Source organism: Vombatus ursinus, unplaced genomic scaffold (genome assembly GCF_900497805.2).
Source record: "Vombatus ursinus unplaced genomic scaffold, bare-nosed wombat genome assembly UNPS02014772.1, whole genome shotgun sequence".
In the NCBI taxonomy this organism is placed as follows: domain Eukaryota; kingdom Metazoa; phylum Chordata; class Mammalia; order Diprotodontia; family Vombatidae; genus Vombatus; species Vombatus ursinus.
Window position 1 is genome coordinate 37,524,708 of NW_020954550.1, and position 21,166 is coordinate 37,545,873.

General features: G+C 34.7%; 1 protein-coding gene across 2 annotated transcripts in view; it reads left to right on the top strand.

The window, feature by feature from the left end:
* NUP155 (nucleoporin 155) overlaps window positions 1–21,166 on the top strand; it is a 50,032-nt gene that overhangs the window by 23,741 nt on the left and 5,125 nt on the right. The window contains exons 16-32 of one of the 2 annotated variants that reach the window (XM_027863601.1): window positions 536–624; window positions 1,085–1,147; window positions 1,699–1,837; window positions 2,731–2,797; window positions 3,744–3,859; window positions 4,386–4,486; window positions 5,567–5,700; window positions 6,827–7,018; window positions 7,989–8,127; window positions 9,537–9,672; window positions 10,225–10,378; window positions 10,673–10,777; window positions 11,243–11,397; window positions 14,725–14,854; window positions 15,799–15,912; window positions 16,799–16,919; window positions 17,359–17,469. In XM_027863601.1, the coding sequence (XP_027719402.1) occupies window positions 536–624; window positions 1,085–1,147; window positions 1,699–1,837; window positions 2,731–2,797; window positions 3,744–3,859; window positions 4,386–4,486; window positions 5,567–5,700; window positions 6,827–7,018; window positions 7,989–8,127; window positions 9,537–9,672; window positions 10,225–10,378; window positions 10,673–10,777; window positions 11,243–11,397; window positions 14,725–14,854; window positions 15,799–15,912; window positions 16,799–16,919; window positions 17,359–17,469 (2,066 nt within the window). The remainder of the gene's footprint in view (window positions 1–535; window positions 625–1,084; window positions 1,148–1,698; window positions 1,838–2,730; window positions 2,798–3,743; window positions 3,860–4,385; window positions 4,487–5,566; window positions 5,701–6,826; window positions 7,019–7,988; window positions 8,128–9,536; window positions 9,673–10,224; window positions 10,379–10,672; window positions 10,778–11,242; window positions 11,398–14,724; window positions 14,855–15,798; window positions 15,913–16,798; window positions 16,920–17,358; window positions 17,470–21,166) is intronic. The other variant, XM_027863602.1, reaches the window with a different exon arrangement.

Sequence of the window (21,166 nt, forward strand, 5' to 3'; positions counted from 1 at the left end):
TGTGTGTGTGTGTGTGTGTGTGTGTGTGTGTGTGTGTAAAACAATTAGAGATGTACAAAAAAGTAATGGGCTGCTTTTGAAATGGGAAGGATAGTGAGTTTCTTTTCTCTACCCTAAAGTCCACTTTTCAATCATATTGTAGAGTGGATTCATGCTTCAAGTAGAAATTGAAATAAATGACTTCCCTTTCAGTTCTTAAGGTTCTATTATTTTGTACTGTTTACACTGTGATTTGTCAAATTTTAGTGACAGTAAAGGACTTAGAAGAAATGTGTTCTTATAGATGTTTTCTGTGAAAAAATATTTTTAGAAAGAGTGCATTATGATTTTAGAAATAAAAGCAAAAAACAGCCTTATATGGAAATTACAATGCTATTTTGTATGAAAAATGTTTATAATTGGCAGATGTTTGATATAATTTTAAGAAGTATATTTTAGTATAATACTTTTGCCTCTTAAACATTTTGAACCTAACGTAGTTTCCGAACAACATATATATTTAATGAAGTGACACAGGATTTGTCTATTAAAATAGGTATGGTGGAGAGGCACAGATGCGATTTCCATCAGCTCTTCCTCCTCCAAGTAATGTTGGACCCATCTTGGGGTCTCCTGTCTATCCTAGTGAGTATGAAGCTCTGAAATAAAACTTTCAGTTTCTGTTTGTATTTCATAAACTTTTTAACCATTTCCACAATGTTTTTCAAACGCTGAAAGCTTTTTATTCTTTTTTAATTATTGCTTGTTTTTTTATGGAAGAACATGCATATCTGTTGTCACCTTATATCTTAAATTTTGTAACACATTGGTATCATTTCCAAAAACATGGTTCCCTGACAACTAAAATTTTGTACCAGCATTCTCAAAGTGAGAATCTTGAGAAAGCTGCAATAATGTTATTGAATTATTTTGCCTCTGATAGATTCCATGGGGAGTGTTCAGCTTCCCTGGGCTCTGTCCTTGTGTCTGTGGGGATATGGTGCTCACAGGCCCTTTGACCTAGAGGGGTACTTTTGTCCCTTATAGAATCTGTTTCCAAAGGTTTTTATGTTTCTTTACAAATATGTTCTGATTTTATTTTTAGGTTCCCCTATGCCTGTCAGTAGTCCGTATCCTAATCCATCCTTTTTGGGAACACCATCTCCAGGTACTTTACTTTGTCCATTTTAGACTTAAAAGCATTGACAAGCCAGAACCTGCCCTAAATATTCTTTGGTTAATATTTTACATTTTAGTCTCTGGTAGGAATTAGCAGTGGAAGTTCTCTTCCTTAAGACTCTCTTCTTACTATAATTTAATTTGCAGACATTCAGGAAATGAATGAAAATAGACCAGTTAGCAAAAGGGACATTACAGCTGCCATCACCACGGGACAACAGTGGGGTTCAGTTTGACAGAATGCCCTTGGTGCTATTCATAGCAGATCCCTTACTCAGGTGCAAAAGTGAACAAGTTCTGAAATGGATCGTAAATAATCACATTCGAGACTGAAGGGAAAGCAAAGACATTGTCAGTCTTCCTTTACCTGTATCTAGCATTGCTCTCATATGATGTAGATATTTCAGGATCCCACATTTGGACTTGAATTAGGTATTAAGGAAAATCAAACCAAATGTCTACTTAATTGTGTCGTGCACATGAGGAAAAACATTTATCATTGAAGATTTGGAAACTTTAAAGGATTTATGTGTGTCCTAGGTGTGCATTCTCCTGCCATGTCAACACCAGTGTATCTTACTGGAAGCCAGTTGTGTCAGCCTACTACAAATATTGGGCCAGAGATGGTGTATTCTGGCAAACACAATGGTATCTGCATTTACTTCTCTCGAATTATGGGGTAAGTTACTTGAGGAAAACGTATTATTTGAATTAGCTCTGTGATGTTTTCTATTCACTATAACTTATAATACAATTTTTTTTCATTTTTTTAGTTGATAATAAATTTTATTTGAACAAAACAGAGAAAATAAAATTCCTGGAAACAATTAAGCAAAAAAAAACAACAGAAAAGGGGGATTCTAAGTGATTTTATACATATATATGCTCCTCTCGGTTTTAAAAAACATTTTATTCAATAAAGGGAGGCTGTGTGCTACAAGGTAGCACCAGCATCCATTATATATTTTTAAGTACTTATTGATACATGTTTTTACATAGTTTTCTTTTCTGTAAAATACCTGTCTCTCCTCCCATACTCAGCAAGTCATGCCTTGTAAGAGAGAATAAGGAAATAGGAAAAACAAGTCAGCCCAACAAACTAATATATCAACTAAATTCTGCACCATATGCAATATTACACACCTAGAGTGTGCAAAAAAGAATGAAAGGTGCATTTTCTTAACCCTTTTCCAGGGCCAGGTTTGATTATTATAATTACACTGTTATATTTCACTTAAAAAGTAATTTTATATTGTTGTGGTTGTGTTTATGTTTTTCCTGATTCTGTTTACCTCCACCTACATCATCTTATGTAACTGCTTTTCTTCATATATTTTATCAGGATGTCTCTTTTAGCAGCCTTACGTAAACTGCAATTTGCATTATTTTCTCTCAACAAAAGTTTAATAAATGAAGTATATTTGACTTTTTGGGATATGTCAAGTATAAAAGCAGCTGATTTCTTCAACATTGTGTGTTTTAAATTGATGTGCTAGATGAAGGTCATTAACAGTGTTCAGATTTTTTTTATTGAGTCAGTGCAATAGCTAATTAAAATATTCTGTGTTTCAGAAATATTTGGGATGCAAGTTTAGTTGTGGAGAGAATATTCAAGAGTGGCAACAGAGAGATTATTGCAGTAAGTGTAGGGTGCCAGTTTTTTAGTTTTTTTGCTTTGTACTTATTAGGCTCTTTTAAAATTCTTTTATTTATATACATTTTATTGATTCTTTCCTTCATTTTAAATATTACTATCATTTTACAGGGGCTCCTAATAATTGTCTAAATCCTCCCAAATAATAAATATAATCAAGGAAATCAAATTGGTAACACTAGCTATGTCTGAACATGTATTAGGCTTTTAAATAAGAAACATTTTTGCTTGTGTTTGTACCTCCTGATTTATCTCAAATTAAAACAATTTAAATGTAAAAGTTTAAATTTTTTAGAGAAGGCATGTACATTTACATATATATGCATATATATACACATATGTATTATATATCTATATCTATATCTATATATATCTTCTAGTTGTATTGAGTTGGTGACCTTTCAGATATCCTCTTTTATCCACTGCTAAAGATTGTAGAATTGGAACTGTCTTGTTTACTTTTGTACTCCATCAGATTAGAATCAGAGTGTTAGAGATCTTACAGGTCACCAGGGCCAAAATCTTTATTTTATAGATGATGACACACAGCTGAAATGACCTGGAAATCTCTTTGTGTATCCCCAGCACTTAGCATAGTGCCTGATACTTAGTAGGTGCTTAATACATGTTTATTGATTGATTTACAAATATAAACCCCTTCTCTCTTTTTTGCTTGACTTTTTTTTTTTTAACACAATAGTTATCTGTCATCTTTTCAGCTCTGATGCTATTTTATTTCCATATTTGTTTACCTACTAACCCCTAAGTCTCAGTATGAATCAGTGGGTAGCTCCCTTTGTTTTTTTTTTAAATCTTGCTTCTCACAGTGAACTGATCAAGTTATTTTTATTCAGTACTGAGTGTTCAAGTTACAGAATTTTATTTTGTAATGTAGTTTTTCAGCTTTTTTAAATGTTTCTCTTATTTGTAGATTGAAAGTAGCGTACCACCGCAGCTGCTGGAATCAGTGCTACAAGAACTAAAAGGTTTGCAAGAATTTCTGGACAGAAATTCACAGTTTGCAGGTGGCCCCATAGGGAACCCACAGTAAGAACAAAACTTGTCTTTTAAAAAAATATTTTGAATTGTTTTGTTTCATTTTTAAGTATAAAGTTTCAATCAAACCATCTTTTCACTCTTTACTATAAAATGTTGGTCCATGTCTTAAATGAATTCACTTTAAATGGTATTTTTTCAGTACCAGTCATTCTCAGACAAGGCAGGCCTACTATATTTGCTTCACCTAAATATTAGTGAGAAATATTCCTTCATTTATTCATTTCACCTTGATTTCTGCCAAAATTGTCATGCAATCTTCATATTATCTTTTGAATTTGGATGCATACCCAAATATTGATGTGCTTTTTTACTTTTCTTTCAGTTTCTCATAATTTCTTTTCCTTGGGAATATTAAGGGGACATATAGCTCTGATAGCATACTCTTTTATACCCTCTTTTACCACCATTCTTCATACCAAGTCTTTGGAACTTCAAGGATGAAGGAAAAATTAATGTAATTTAAATGAACTTTCCTCATTTATATCAGCTGCCCAGATTTTTATTCCAATTTCAGTACTACCCCTGCCAGAGTGCAACAGAGGCTGATTGGATTCATGCGTCCTGAAAATGGAAGTTCTCAACAAGTGCAACAGGAATTACAGAGGAAATTTCATGGTATGTTATTATTCTCGCAAAATCAAATGTGCATATTTCTAGTCTACAGTCTCAATTAGTCAGATTTGCCAGTTGACAGATATCAGTTTCCTGCTTTGTACAAAGTTCTGTGCTTAGTTTAGAGAGAAACAAAGATAAAAGAGGGCCTGATTCCTCTTCAGTGGATTGGAATGAGTGAATTTGTCAGTCACATGACAGCATAAAATTACCTTTATTTTCCTTGTTACCAGGGTAAACTGCAATTAATGATGATAACCTGGTATCTGTATTTTTCAACGTGCTTCCACATTCATTTCCATCAAAATCTTTTTTTTTAATTTAATCGTACTTTCTGAAAAAGTAAACATTTTATCATGCTAAGGTTTTTTAGTCATATACAAAATAACCTGATATAGATTTCACCCTTATCTATTTTCTTTGCTTTCACTTTGGTGGAAATACTTAATCAATGTGGCCCCAGCAAGCAGTATCCAAAAGAAGGATAAAAAAAAATTAGTATGTAGAATTTCTATTTGTGGAGTAATAATAAAATGTTCACAGCTGTAGGATGGCTATATGATGCCTTCTGAGGAGTTTAAATGAACTCTGATTTTGTAAAAACTCACTTACCAGCCATTGAATCCTATGCATCTTAGTCAAGGGTTATGACTACAAGAGCCTTTCTGGGGATGAGCATTAATCTCAACTCTCACCATTTTCATTTTATATTAGTGATAGTGTCATATGGTGTACCACAATAATGGCTCCTGAAAAATCTTAGAAACCTAATGTCAGCAACTGTAAAACATAAACATTCTTAATCATGGGTCCCTGAAATAATTTCTTAAATATTTTAATAAATGTGTTTCAGCATAATTGCTTTCCTTTATAATACTTTGAATTTCGATCTTATGTGTTTTAAGACATTCTGAGAAAGGCTTCTCCAGAATGTCAGACCCTTGGCACAGAGAAGGTGAAGAAGGGCTGCGGCACAGTGTTCTTCACTGTCATTCTCTGCCCACGCGCTCAACCTGTCATTTCGCTGCTGTACTATTCTACGTCGATCTTTATTATGAAACTCCCGAAGTCTTATTTTTCCAGCAGAGGCTCAAGTGAGTGAAAAAATTTCACTTCAGGGGATCCAGCAGTTGGTTCGAAAATCATACCAGGCTTTGGCTTTATGGAAACTCCTGTGCGAACACCAATTCACCGTCATTGTTGGAGAGCTTCAGAAGGTATTTTTTGTTCATGGAATATATTAACAGTAGAGTTCAGATTGTTTCTTCAGATGTGCTTGACATTTATTTACAGTTTAGAGGAGTCAGTTATTTTGGACAGGATTTGATTAATTTTTAATAATGATTTTGGACAATGATCATTCCAAGAAGCATGGTTACCAGTTATAAAAACTGACCTTTGAATGAAAATGTGTGTGTGTGTGTGTGTGTGTGTGTGTGTGCGTGCGCGTGCGTCCATATTGTTCTGGTTCATAGTGACTCTTTCCCCTAAGTACGAGTTTTTAGAAAGGATTATTAATATTCCTTATTTGTTGGATGAAGTTCTTTTGTTGGATAGATTCTTACTCTTTTTGAAGTTTAGAAAACTCAGGATGATGTTTCATCCGAGATACTCTGTTTATTAATGAAAATTATATGCTCAGTGCTAACCTAAGTAACAGTTTTTAGCTTTATTTAGCGTGCACTGTAATTTGAGGTAGGCTTTAAGGTTATTGATAACATACCAGCAACTCAGTATTCACTTTGTGATGTATCTAAGGGATATCTCTGGCTAGCTTTCTCTGTCACCAGTCTTCTGGGCTTCCTTCCTCCATCATCATATAGTGTGTGCTTTGCAAATGCAAAGTAAATAATAGCTTATGTATAGAACATGTAATTTGCTGCTTCTCCCTTCCACCCCACCTCCCACCCCAGTCTCATAATGAATTAGAAAGATAAATGTGAATAATTTCTTAATTGTTCCATGTTTCAGACTTCCTAAATCCCTGTTGTTATCCAATTAGGGTTCATAACCAACAAGCTATAAAAATGTATTCAAAAGAATTGACTGGCAGTCAGGAGCCTCCCAGCCCACCAAGACTGGACAAGTTAATATCTCCATGCTGTTGTTTTCCCATCTGTAAAGTGGGGGAGGAGTGTTTTGGTTCTCTAAGATTCCTTCTAGTTCAAAAGCAGTGATTTTATGGTTTATTTAAGGATGATGACATCTCCCTTACATTATGAATTTAGTTGGTGTTTGGGGTTTTTTATCTACTGGAGAGAAATTTGTGCATATGTAATCTTGCTTGGAGGTGTGAAGCTTCTCTACTTTTCAAATACAGAGTAGTATATTTATTTCTTTTAGGAATTTCAAGAGCAATTGAAGATCACTACTTTCAAAGACCTGGTCATTAGAGACAAAGAACTGACTGGAGCATTGATTGCTTCTCTTATCAATTGTTATATCAGAGATAACGCTGCTGTTGATGGTATCAGTTCACACTTACAAGACATCTGCCCTCTTCTGTATAGCACAGATGATGCAGTTTGTTCCAAGGTATGATGAGCATTACTAAAGAGGGTCCAGAATTTAGGAAGGTGTGACTGGTTAATAGGGCACTAGACATGAGTCCTGTTGCATGACATTGAGCATTCTATGTGCTTTACCTCTCTGGGGTTCATTTTTCTATCTTTATTATGAACTTGTTAGACTAGATGATCTAAGATGTAAAGAGGACTTATGGATTTATCTTAAAATATTTCTGTTTTATTAAAAAAAGTATTCATATCTGAATACCTGAAAGTAAATTAAAATATAAAACACTTCCTAAAAGTACAGGACAGAGTTGCAGTAAAAATTCAGTTTAACTGAATATTAGGAAAGTATACCTAATAATAATAATGAAATTATATTTATTAATAACTCATATTTATATAGCCCTTTAAGGTTTACAAAATGCTTTCCTATAAAACATTGATCATGGTGATAACATATGTAGTGTTTTCCTCATGAGGCTCAAATAAAATAATGTAATACATTTTCAAACCATAAAGGACTATAGAAATGTCATTTTCAGTATACTATTTCTCAAAATAACCCTGTGAGGTAGATAATGCCATTATTATCCTCCTTTTTTTATAAATGGGAATTCAAAGACATCTTTATTCAAAGATGTAGCCTTTTTTATTCATAATCTACCCAAGTAGTGAATTAAAGCAATATTCTTTCTTCCTCTAGGTGAAAAAGATTATAAAGTTGTCACTGTAATTTTTATACTAGAGATATCAAGCATAAGTTTGATTTCTTCACTTTTATTAAAGATCATTTATCAAATAGCTTACTTTCTGCTACTACAAAGAAGCAAATTTGTAAATTTTTAATATTTTAATTAATTTAGTTAATTAAATGTTTTAATATTTTAATGATAATAGATCAAGGTGTATGTTCTACCCTAGATGGAATATATTGGAATATTTCTTTACCTTGCATACATTTTTGCATAGTCTGATTATCTATTTATGTTTAGGCAAATGAGCTTCTTCAGCGCTCGCGACAAGTTCAAAGCAAACCTGAAAAGGAAAGAATGTTAAGGGAATCACTGAAGGAGTATCAGAAAATTAGTCATCAAGTGGATCTTTCCAATGTTTGTGCTCAGTATAGACAAGGTGAGAAGCAAAGTGTCTTTTATGGTTTTTTAACATGCAGGGTCAAGGTTGGATAATAGAATACAGAGACACTACAAATAAGGGAAGTTACGACTGGAAAGCTTCATTTTTAAGGCATTCTTCTCACTGTTGGCTTTTTGGACCTCTTTTGCCTTTTGAGTTAGTCTGTTTTTTAAGGTGTTATTTTCTTCAGTATTTTTTGGGTCTCCTCCAGCAAGCTGTTGATTCGTTTTTCATGATTTTCTTGCATCACTCTCATTTCTTTTCTCAGTTTTTCTTCTACTTCTCTTACTTGCTTTTCAAAATCCTTTTTGAGCTCTTCCATGGCCTGAGACTGATTCATATTTTTCTTGGAGGCTTTAGATGTAGGAGCTTTGACTTTGTTGTCTTCTTCTGGTTGTATGTTTTGATCTTCTTTGTCACCAAAGAAAGATTCTATGGACATCAAGATACCAGAAGTGAAGTTTGAAGATAATATATTTTTGTGTGCTTGCTGAGAAAGAGATGTATTTAATTATTCAGTTGTCAGTGAATCTGTGTTCTCTTATCTGGTTGCTTCCTCAGTGGTACTGATCACAAACCATCCTCATCTTCCCATCCTGGGGGGTGCAGTGCAATACACAGGCCATCCAGCCTGACACTTCATGATTGATCCATCCCTTCTTAAAAATATATTATTTTATATTTTTTAATGTATTTTGATTAATTTCTTAATAATCTTTTTGTCTCTTCTTTCTCCCCTTCCCACTTAAAAAAAATAACAACAAGCACGCAGAGTCAGGCAAAACAGATTCCTATGTTGACTATGTCCAAAAATGTGTCACATTCTGCAAGTTTAATCCATCACCTCTCTGTCATGAAATGAGTAGCATTCTTTATCATTGGTTCTCTCAAATCATGGTTAGTCATTGCATCATGTTAATTTTCATTTTAATGGTAGCTGACAGTTACATAGCATTTTAAAGTTTGCATCTGTTACTTTACATCTATTTTCTCATTTGTTCGTTACATCAACCCTATAAGGTAAATGCAGTTTTCCCCATTTTACAAATGAGAAAAGTGATGCTGGCTAGGGTAGTACAGGAATAAATATCTGATGAAGGATTTGAACACAGGTTTTCCTGACTCCAAGTCCAGTGCTGTCCGCTAGGCCACCTGTCTCTTTTGCCTGGTCATATATCTCTCTGATGATATCTCTTCTGGTTTGTTTTGGTTTTTTTTTGGTGCGTGTGTGTGTGTGCACGTATACTTCATCATTTAATAATATGCTGCAGCCTTTTTGCACCCACCATGCGTCTCTCTCTATTTTCCTCTGGATGACCTGCAGTTTGGATTCAGATGTGGTTTTCCATTATTCATGGCCAGCTAATCAATGTAATCCCCAAACTGTCATTTTCTCTTTTCATTAGTGCGTTTTTATGAGGGTGTTGTGGAACTCTCTCTCACGGCTGCTGAGAAAAAAGATCCTCAGGGTCTTGGACTCCATTTCTATAAACATGGAGAGCCAGAAGAAGATACTGTGGGACTGCAGGCTTTCCAAGAGAGGCAAGTTGGCAGTTGACAATCCTAATGGTATATCAGGGTTATACATTATGCTTTTTGTTATTGTTTTCACATTTGAAACCGTTTCAGTTTTAATTCACCTATATATTTTTATTAAAACATTTTTTTACTTCGTCATGAATTATATTTTTAGTGATAATTTGAAGTTGGTTTCTATTCTAACTAAAGTTCATTATTTTGTAAATTTAGGATAGGGCTTCTAAAAATCTGCACAGTGTTGGATAGCTATTGAAGAGAAGTACACAAAGGAAGTTTTGTAAGCTGTGCCAAAATACTTGAGCCATTTTTGGTATTTGTTTTTATTATATCATCAGCTTTTATGTTCGAAAAGGAATTTGCAAATGTGTTTGAAAAAAATCACTGTGTAACCTGTAGTTCTTATAATAAAAATAAAAATATAAATTGTATAATTTTTATTCATACATATCCCTATTAATTTTTCTCAAATTGAAATGTTTACTTAAATTATATGAGTAAAAGCCAATGAGTTAAGCCACTGTCTAAATGTCTATGATATCTTGTAAATTTTTACAGGTTGAATAGCTACAAGTGCATTACAGATACACTTCAGGAACTTGTCAATCAGAGTAAAGCTGCACCTCAGTCTCCCAGTGTGCCTAAAAAGCCAGGTCCTCCAGTTTTGTCGTCAGACCCCAATATGTTGAGTAATGAAGAAGCAGGACATCATGTAAGGAGTCAGTTTTTGAAACAAAGTTTGTAGAGGTGTGTAGGAAGCCTTGGGGAAAACATATGTATATCTCTATTGGAAATTGCTCCTGAAGTGCTCCTAACATATGACGGACTTGCGTTGTATCAGAGCCATTAATTAACTACACTGCTGTACATTCTAGGCTGTGATGAAACCTCAAATTTCTGTTTATTAATAATTTTTATTACTAAATTTGTGTGTGTGTGTGTGTGTACCAGATAATCTCAATCATCAGTGAATTTTTACAATATTTTTATTGCATATTTTCTTTAGTTTGAACAAATGCTTAAATTGGCTCAGCGGTCTAAAGATGAACTTTTTAGCATTGCTCTTTACAACTGGCTGATACAAGTGGACCTTGCAGATAAGCTGTTGCAGGTAAGAGTGGTTTTTCTTTATGTTTTAATTCTTTCATTAGTGTTAGGGTTACACACTAATCGTGTTCCCTCATTGCTTGTTAATATGGAACAAATTTGTGTCTTTTCTCAATCGGGAACTTAGGTTAGAGTTCTCATCTTCAGTGCTGACAGGAATAACGAATGTGTCTATGCTACTGTCTATGTCTAAATGTCATGGTATGACTTGCTTCAAATACAATAGGGAACAACCTCTTAATAGCAACACTGCCACTGAGCTTGCATTATGTTTTTAAAAGGCTTTTTTAACAAATATTATCTCCTTTTTTTTACTTGTTCTTTAAGATTTTATTTTTATGTTCCTGATTTCCTTAATGAGATACAATTACATTTTAAAAGGTGTTGTGTGTTTCGCAATTTTATTTCAATGGTGTGTACATGTTCAACAATTAGTAAATGCTTTTAACTGACTTTATAAATCTTCCAGATTGCTTCCCCGTTTCTGGAGCCACATCTGGTCCGTATGGCCAAGGTTGATCAAAACAAAGTCCGTTATATGGATTTACTCTGGAGATACTTTGAGAAGAACAGGAGTTTTAGTAATGCTGCTCGAGTGTTGGCTAAACTAGCTGATATGCATAGGTATGAAAAAGGTTCTGTTTCAGTGTGAGAAATAATTAAAAATCTAGTTAATTCTGAAATAACACTGAAGTTTTAGAAGAACACTAAAACTTTAGTCATTCAGGTGCTACTAACTTAGGATTCATGGTCATTTGGAGTGGCTTGGGCTGAAATTTACCTTTTTCCTATATGCCTGTGAACATATGGACAGCTAGGTGGTGCAATGGATAGAGCACAGTGGATAGAATGCTGACCCTGGAGTTGGAAAGACTCTTCTCCCTGAGTTCAAATCTGGCTTCAGATGCTTATTAGCTGTGTAACCCTGGGCAAGTCACTTAATCCAGTTTGCCTTAATTTCTCATCTGTAAAATAAGCTAGAGAGGCAAATAGCAAACCACTCCAGTATCTTTGCCAGGAAAATATCAAATGGGGTCACAAAGAGTCAGACACAACTGAAATGACTGAGCAAGGTTTTACTCTATTCTTCTTAGCTCAGACCTTACCTGGAACCTTTCTAAAAGGCAGGGTATTGAGAAGACTTGAGAATGTGCCATATGAGGATTGCTTGAATGAATTGGTGATGTTTAGTCTGGAGAAGTGTGAAGACTCAGCAGGGGCATGAAAAAAGTTTTGAAGCCTTTGAAAGTTTTCATGTGGAAATAGGGGTGGGGGTTGGTACAGGAAGAGATTTGTTCTTCTTGGCCTCACAGGAACAAACAGAAGCAGTGGGTGAAACTTATATAAAGACAAGTTTTGTTGAGCTGCTTCTGGAGGCAGTGACTTTCCCTTCATTGGAGTTCTGGAGGCAGGTGCAGAGTTGCCACATTTTGGAGGCTGTGGTAAAGGAGGTTCTGGGTCAGGTGGAGGGCACTCTAGTCAGCCTCAGAGTCTCCTTCCAACCCTTGGATTCTGTGGTTCTGTTGGTAATAACCCATTTTCAGGACCCTCTGCCTGAGAATACTCTTTACTGGTAGCTATTAAATAGAACTCCTGGATTCGCTTAAAAGTAATCTAACTATATTTCTTTTTAATTATTCTATAATTCTAAATGTTAAGTAGTTCAAACTGACCACTCTAGATGGTTCAGTTAGTATAAGCAGTGAGTAATATAATAACAAGATTTGTGTGTTGAAATAAATTTTGGCTATTTTAATTAGGCTTTTTTATGTTGATGTCCATGAAACTGAGGCAAATCATACATACATTCATTCCTCATTGTTAAATGAACAGCTTGGATAAATTAAATATGTAGGTAATCAGAACCCCATTTTAATGGATAAATTTGTTGAGAAAGGAAGCCAATTCAACAAGAATTATTAAGCAGCTTTTATATATAAGACATTAGCAAGATGAAAATACCCTTAGGTTTGCCTATTCAGGATTTCACCTGTTTGTGGTGAAATCAGCTAAACCAAGCTTTTGGCCTGTGCCATATAATGAAATTTTTCTCACAGCAGTATTGTACTTTTGAATTCTGTAGTTTGTGGGAATTTATGGTGTATGTTTTTCTATTTTAGTATCATCCTTAACCAGGAAAGAGTAGTAAATGATACAGGGTGTGAAGGTCCAAAAAGAGAAAGAAGCATTGCACTTTCCTTTTGGGGTTTCTCTTGTTGAAATACAGCTGCACCTCTTTTACATGGCAGAGCTGAGCCAAAGCTGAGCAGAGTCAAGGGAGAGGAGGTTGCTAGGGACCGGGTCTCTTAGAAAAGATGAAACAAGATCTTTAGAACCCCTCAGGACATTACTAAAAGTAGTCAGTTTATTCTCTTTCCTTAAGAAATTTCATATCATTTTGTTTTTACTTTAAGAGCACATGGAATCCCAAACTGAAGTCCAGCCTTCTTGCCTCTTACATTCACAGTGGCTCTGGTTCTTTGTGGAAACTGTCAAATTTAGCCTTCCAGGGGTGGAGAGGGCAGCCTGTACTTACTGATCTGAGGAGGAGAATGAAGGAAACCAAAGGGAAAAGAAAATTGATGAGCTTTGAAGTCTCTTAAAAGGCAAATTCAAGCAAAAGACCTAGTTAATTCATGTACTGTCTAATCAAGAATCAACATTATCGGTATTCATTGCAGTGCAGCAATTATCTACCTTAAGGGTATAGCTCATGCTTACAGAGTGCTTTAAGGTTTGCAAAATGCTTTACATGTATCATCTTATTTGATCTTTACCACATTCCTAGGAGGCAGGTGTTATTATTATCCTTATGATCCAGATGAGGAAATTGAGACTGAGAAAGGTTAGGTGACCAGGATCACACAACTTCTTAGTAAATATCTAGGGCAGGATTTGGACCGGAACCGTCCTGACTTCAAGACTAGCATCCACCCAGTGCATCACGTGGAGGAGTGCACAGGATAACCTTTGTACAGTCCACAAGTGCCCTTTCTGTAAAAAATTAGAACTGTTCATTGTTTTGTTGGTAGTGGAATCCCATCCCATTCTTTTCCTAAGTGACTTCTTTTAGAGAACCTCAGAAATAGCTATTATAAAAAATTGTTTTGTGTTAGTGTAATTATCACATTAAATATTGATTTTGGTGCATGGAAAGGTACCTGAAATCATAGAGTGAATGGTCTGAAAGAGAAAATGAGTAAAAGTTTTCAGTGAAGATAGGAAACAGAAAACATTTAAAATTGGTATTTATTATTTCATTTCCTTATTATGCCATCCATGCAAAATAGTCATGTTTTTTACATCTGCATGTGATCAGTGACATAGTATGGTATGTTATACCATACAGAGAGTCACTTGCTCATCCTAGCTGCTTGTTTCCTCATTCCTGGGTTACTTCAGCACTTGGTCTGTCTGATATTATTGTTTCATTATCGTAAGTCCCCAATCCCATGCTTTGTACTGCCACCATGCCAGAGGTCTGAAGCACCTCCTCCTTTGTCTATGAACCTCTGTTAAAAAAAACCTATTCCATTCACATATACTTTTAAATGTTTAAGAGGGATAGGAGGAAAAATCACTTTGAGAAGCAGACTTAGGAAGAGTTTGAAATTAATTCAGGTAATTAATTAATCCTTATTAATTCAGGAAATGTTTATAGAAGCTTTTACTGTGATCACTCCTTATGTTACTACTTCAGATTAGGAGCCAAGTTTGATACATCTCTTAGATTCCCCACAGTACACAGCTTGTTGCTTAGCCACGATAAAAAATAATAAAATCTTATAGATGGATACTGTAAGGAAATGCTATTTATGAGTTTTCACAGTTACTTGTCAGTAGTTTAGAATGCTTCTTTATGTTCATTTTAGGCAAATTGCTTCATCTTAACATATGGGCCTTGGTGGTTGAGGCACCCAATTTATATTTTTTGGTTTATTTTTTCTTCAGTACTGAAATTTCACTTCAACAGCGCCTGGAATATATTGCTCGTGCCATTCTTAGTGCTAAGAGCTCCACTGCCATTTCATCGATAGCTGCAGATGGTGAATTCCTTCATGAACTCGAAGAAAAGATGGAAGTAAGGAAAATGAGTCATTGAAACCTTCTGCTCATTATCTCACATACTTCAGGAAGCGTCTGCCTCGCCCTTTAATTATGCTTGTATGAAGTGGTAGATGTGTAGCAGCCACAGATTTTATTCTTTCCTTTTTTGTCCATGTTTCAGTGCAATAAAAGTGCTGGGGGTTTTTAAATCAGCCATTTGGATTGTCTGGATATAAACAGCATGGAGATGTACATAGTGTGGCGTAATAGATGTAGTATGGCCTCCAGATCAGGAAGACCTGGTTTTCAGTCATGTGTCTGACAGATACTGACTGTGTGACCTTGGGACTTAATTTCTTAGCATTCCAGGCACTTCTCTCAAGACTAAATTTCTGAAAGGTGATGGATGACCTGCATAGAGTTTCCCATTGGGAGCTTTTTGTAAATGGGGACATAGAGAAGAAAATAAGCATTTATATAGTGTCTACCTTGTGCCCTGCATTCCTCTCAACAATCCTATGACTTAGGTAGTATTATTATCTCCATTTTATATTTGAGGAGACAGAGGCAAAGAGGTTAAGAGACTTACCCAGGGTCATACTGCTAGTAAGTGTCCGACGCTGGATTTAAATTCAGGTCTTCCTTATTTCAGGCCCCACACTGCCACCTAGCTGTCTTAGTCTACAGCAGTGATCTCTACACTGAAGAAATAATATCACAGCTGTCAAAAGAGGTGTTGCTGTTGTTTAATAATTTTATGTATTTCCTTTCTAAGGGGTTATACAAGGTATACGATAAGACAGCCAGCAGCATTATTTTGTTTACTCTAATTTCAAGAAATTATAATAGGTCTTATGAGATCCAAAAGCTAAAGAGTTATTGGTTTACTAGAGGATTTTATTTCTTAATTATTTTCCTTTCAGAATTTTAAGTCCCTATTATTTTACAAAAAAATGTCTTTTTTTTTTTCCAAATTAGGTTGCTAGGATCCAGCTTCAGATTCAAGATACATTACAAAGGCAGTATTCCCATCATTCTTCAGTGCAAGATGCAATTTCACAGCTAGATTCTGAGCTAATGGACATAACCAAGGTAATAAAAAGAAAGACAAAACTGTTGTAGAGCTTTTAGAATTTTTTGCCAAAAATGCAAAATAAGGTTATTGGTTTGGTTTAGTTTATGTAGTTTCTGGGGGTTCCATTAAAAAAAAGATTCCCTGGAGTCTGAAGGCCAGGAAAGTTTTAATGGTTCAGAATCACCTTGCTGGTATTTCCAGAGGTGACTACCACTTTATTTGAAAAAAAGCAAGTTGACTCTCTCAGCCATAGTAAGAAATACCCTGATAACTTTTAGAAACAGTCTGACCCTGAAAATCTGTTTAATTGTGCTTTCTTTTTTCATAAGGATCTCTTGCTACAAACAATTACCCACCTCCTCCCTTTCCTTTGGAAGCATTCATTTTTTTATATATTTTTCAACCCTTTTCCACTCAGACTTTTTTGACCATGACCATTCCTTCCAGTTTAAATTATCTTTATTTCTAGGTTAGAGGACTCTATATTAGTACTATTTAGTACTGTGGTTTCTCAGACTCCTGTCTGGGAAAGGTGATTTATTGTCAATAAATAAATAAACCCAATTTTTAAAAATTTTAAAAATTCTAAAGAAATTTTCTTCCGTAGTCTCAGCTTTTCCTTTCATAAAAGGGAGTTTTCTACGTCATATTTCAGATTCCATTTTTAGGAGAGAAAAAAGCCTTATTGTTATGTTTTATTTAACTTAAACAGAATTGATCAAGTTTCACTGGAATGGTTCACTACATGTATAGTCTTCTTTGGTAAATCTGTAGTTTTCTTTTTCAGCTTTTTGTGACTTAATTTACTTTTTAGGTTTTTGTTGTTGTTTTTTTTTTTTTTTCAGCTTTTTTTTTTTTTATTTACTTTTTAGGTTTTTGTTGTTGTTTTTTTTTTTTTTTCAGCTTTATGGAGAATTTGCTGACCCATTCAAACTTGCAGAGTGTAAACTTGCAATAATTCATTGTGCTGGTCATTCAGACCCTATCTTGGTACAAACACTTTGGCAAGATATCATAGAAAAGGGTAAGTGCTTGAATATACTGATAAAAATGTGTAAATAACTTGGAAGAAATAAGAAAATGCTAGTTGCCCAAACATCAAGAACAAGTAAAATCATGTTGACCTGAATGGTTGAGTGCACAGCCATGTAGGTTGACAAAATTACAAATTCATTTTATCATTCTAAACATTGGTGTATCCTGACCACAAAGAAATCTGTATTTCTGTCATATTGTAAATGTTATCTTTGAAAAATCACCTAGTGAGAGTAATAGGTGCCTACCCTAAACCTCCCTCCTGGCTGCCACTTTGGGAGGGCATGTCAGGAGGGCTGGCATTAATAGACCAGAATATACTAATAATGTTCATCATGGTTTCAGTGGTAGACTTCTTGTGGGACACTTTTATAAATTTTAACTTTTGAAAGGAACGTAAATGTGACAAATGTCTTTCTTTCTTGCAGAGTTGAACGACAGTGTGACAATGAGCTCCTCAGATAGGATGCAAGCTCTTAGTCTGAAAATTGTGCTGCTCGGCAAAATTTATGCTGGCACACCTCGATTTTTTCCTTTGGGTAAGCAGTGAACATTGGAAATACAGAGCTAGAAATATATACATATAGATATTAGCATGCAAGTGCTACAACAGTTTTTTTTGTTTTGTTTTTTTTACTCCCATGGTACCATTGCTATATCTATGATGTGATCAGTGTTAAAGCTCTAAGAAGCAATGGGATTTCAGAGTACCTCGGTGCACCATGCTGCATTAATTGTTGCAGGATGTTTTCTTTGTATCTGTAAGCTAAAATAGACAATAGGATAAAAATGTTTACTTAAAACTAAAATTATAATATCTGCTTTTAATTACTTGGTTTTTAAAGTGCATTTGCACAGACAGGAGAAAGCAAAATATTTATCAAAAATGCACAAAATATGATCCATAAATATGTAATTATTTATGGATTGCATTTTTTGTCACGCGTTTGCCACAGACAAGTTTTTTGCACAGTAATCCTATGTCAGGTCCTCATCCAGCATTTGTTACTGTCACACATGTGGCAGACTTGCACACACCTTTGGGCCAGAGGAGCATTGTTGCTTTAACTTCTAGTTTGCCACTTGAATAATCTCCAGTAAGCTCAGTCACCTTATGAATGTATTTTTGATGGCTAGTGTTTCAATTACAGGTTTTTTATATATTATCAAGTTGTTACTGAGGACCATATATATTCTATGATGTTCTGGAAGTCAGAGAAAAGGTACCTAGGCCGTCTCCTACTTGCTGCTTTCCCTGAATAACCTCTTGCCCTGAACATCTGTTCCTACCATATTGTTGTAAAATAGCATAGGATCTGGCTTTTGGGTTGTCCTCTGCTGGACTCTGCACATCTGGAGGGAGGGTGCTCATCCTAGTTACGGGTTTAGATTCCTTGCACTGGAATAAACTCAACATCGCCCTAGCTTCTCTGTAGATTTCAAAACTAGTTTTATGCAGCAGCCTGCATGTCTTCATTACTTCTGAAAGTTCTCTATGGTTCTGTGAAATAGTTCCAACTGTGCTGCATCTTTGCTTTGAAAGTCTTAAGGAAAGATCAAAGAATGTAAAAAAAAATTGTTACTGGTTACATTGTAGCCATTGTTGAATAGTGTTTTTATGAGCTTCAACACAAAATCTGTGACTGCAGCGGTACTTCTAATATTGTCATTCCTCAACTAAGGGAATCCATTTAACAAGTACGAGTTTTCAGTGTCAATTGCTGACCAAAATTTTGGGCTAGATTAGCCTGGCTTGTTTGACTTACGTTGAATAAACTTACAGAGTGCCTCCCTTGCAACGCAGTAACTGCTCATCAACCATTACACATCAGGAATTAATGCCTCCCGACAGTTTTCAATAGAAGGACTCCATGGTAGGGATACTAGACAGAAATTGTATTTCCCTTATGCTTTCAGGTCAAAATGAAGGAAACTCATATCTAGGAGTTTGTTACATGGCATGTTATTGTTGAACAAAGGATACGCCCAGGGGCTATTCCACATACTTTTTTATGGATAGGTTTCTTCTGTCAATAAAGCCCAAGCAACAATAAGAACAGTGAACTTTCTACTTCATCTAATGTAATAGACTAATTAACATTGCCTATTACTTGTGAATCCTTGGCATTTGTACATTTCTAAAAGTTTCTGTGCATTCACTTTCTAAATGAAATTCAAAAAGAAGAAGAGGGACTTTGCTTAAAAGTATGAGTTGTAGAATATGCAGTAGCACCAGATCAAAGTAATGTATAGCTGTTGCAAGAGACCTCCCACTCCTTGAGAAGCAGCAGCCCACTGCCAAGAAGAACCATCTTTAACGTTCAAACACTGTAGTTCATCTCTTTTTTTGTGAACTTGGGTCCAGTAAAAAAATAATTACTCATTATCTTTTAGATTGTCAGTTGTAGAAGGAACTTCCTGGGTAGACTCATCATCACTGGAGTCAGATGACACTCTTTCTGTGCCTCAAGCCTTGCAGTTGTAGTATTTCAGTCGTCAGATTTCATCATTTGATGGTTTACCTTCAGACGAGTTGGATGGAATATTTCTCATTAGTTTTAAAGTCTGTCAGAGAGCCTCAAGCATTTTATAAATAAGGATACATTCAAAGCTATATCATTATAACAAAATATAAATTCTGAAAATCTGGAAAAAATTAAATTAGTAAAATAGTGGAAACTATGCAATGATGAAGTTTTATTTTGCTCTTTAAATACATTCGTGTTTTTTAACCATTTGACATACTACTGCTGTTTCAAGGTGAAAAGACTAATAATATGGACAAAGAAGTAAACCAGTAGAAAAAATTTAGGAGCATTTCCTCTTATTTACAAAAAAAAGAAAAAACAGTATAAAGTAATGTAATGATTCATTTGACCATCTGGTCTTTATAGATAGAACCACTTTTTTTCTTTTGTTACCTGATAAGTCTTTAGAGTACTAAGAAACATTCATAACTAAGCTATAGAAAAAAATGTGAAGTAGAAACACTTAAGCTTTTTCAAGTTTCATGTGTCAAAAAAGATTTTGTGTTAGTTGCATGCCTTGTCTTTCTGGTGTTAATAGCCAGTACACTAAGCTGTTATTTATAGGAAATAGTTAGAGAATTAAATTTTATTTGATTCGCTGTTCTTTCTGGTTAACAAATTGATATAGATTTAATAGATTTGCTTTTTAATTTTCAGAGAATTAGAATACAATAAAAAACTTAACAGTAAAACTACACTGAACAAAATCTAGTGTTTCATTGAGAATTCAGGGTTGTATTAGAAACTTGAACATTTTTAATGCAGATAAATTTTTTTTTTTTTGGCTAGGCAATGGAGTTAAGTGACTTGCCCAGGGTCACACAGCTAATAAGTGTTATGTGTCTGAGGTCAGATTTGAAAACAGGTCCTCCTGAGTTCAGGGCCGGTGCTCTATCCATTGCACAACCTAGCAACCCCCTGCAGATGATTATTGTACTAGATTCTGAACATAGAAATTGTAGATGTTTGAGCCATATCTGTCCTAAGATATAACCTAGAAGTAGCTTTTGAAAAATATAAATCATTGATAATTAATTATTCATTAATTTTTCTCATAGAGTACAGAAACATTTTTTAGTTATTTGTGCTTTGGGGATTATTTTTTTTTCCTTTTTTCTTTTTGAATAACATTTTATTTCCCCCAATTATGTGTTAAAACACTTTTTTAAATTGATTTTTAAAAATTTTGAATTCCATATTCTCTCTGTACCTCCCTCCCAGACAGTAAGCAATTTGATACAGGTTATACATGTACAATCATTCAAAACATTTACATATTAGTCATGTTGTAATAGAAAATACATTCCCCTCAAAAACTCCCACAAAAAACTGAAAACAAGTATGCTTCAATCTGCATTCAGACTATATTAGTTCTTTCTCTGGAGGCAGATAGCATTTTTCATCATGATTCCTTCAGAATTGTCTTGGATCATTGTAATCTGATCCACTACTGAACAAAAATTCCCCTCTTCGCCATATCTGACAAGCTTCTCTTGAAGATTTCTAGTGAGGGGGACCTTTCCACCTTCTAGGGTAGCCCTTTCCATTTTGGAGAAGCTCTAGATGTCAGGAAGTTTTTTTTTTCTTTAGCCCTTCAAAGATTTGAAGAGAGTTATCATGTTCCCCTTCAGTCTTTTCTACTTCAGTCTAAGTATTTTTTACTAGTTTCTTCTTTTTTTTTTTGTAGAATTTAAAAAATTTTTTTTTT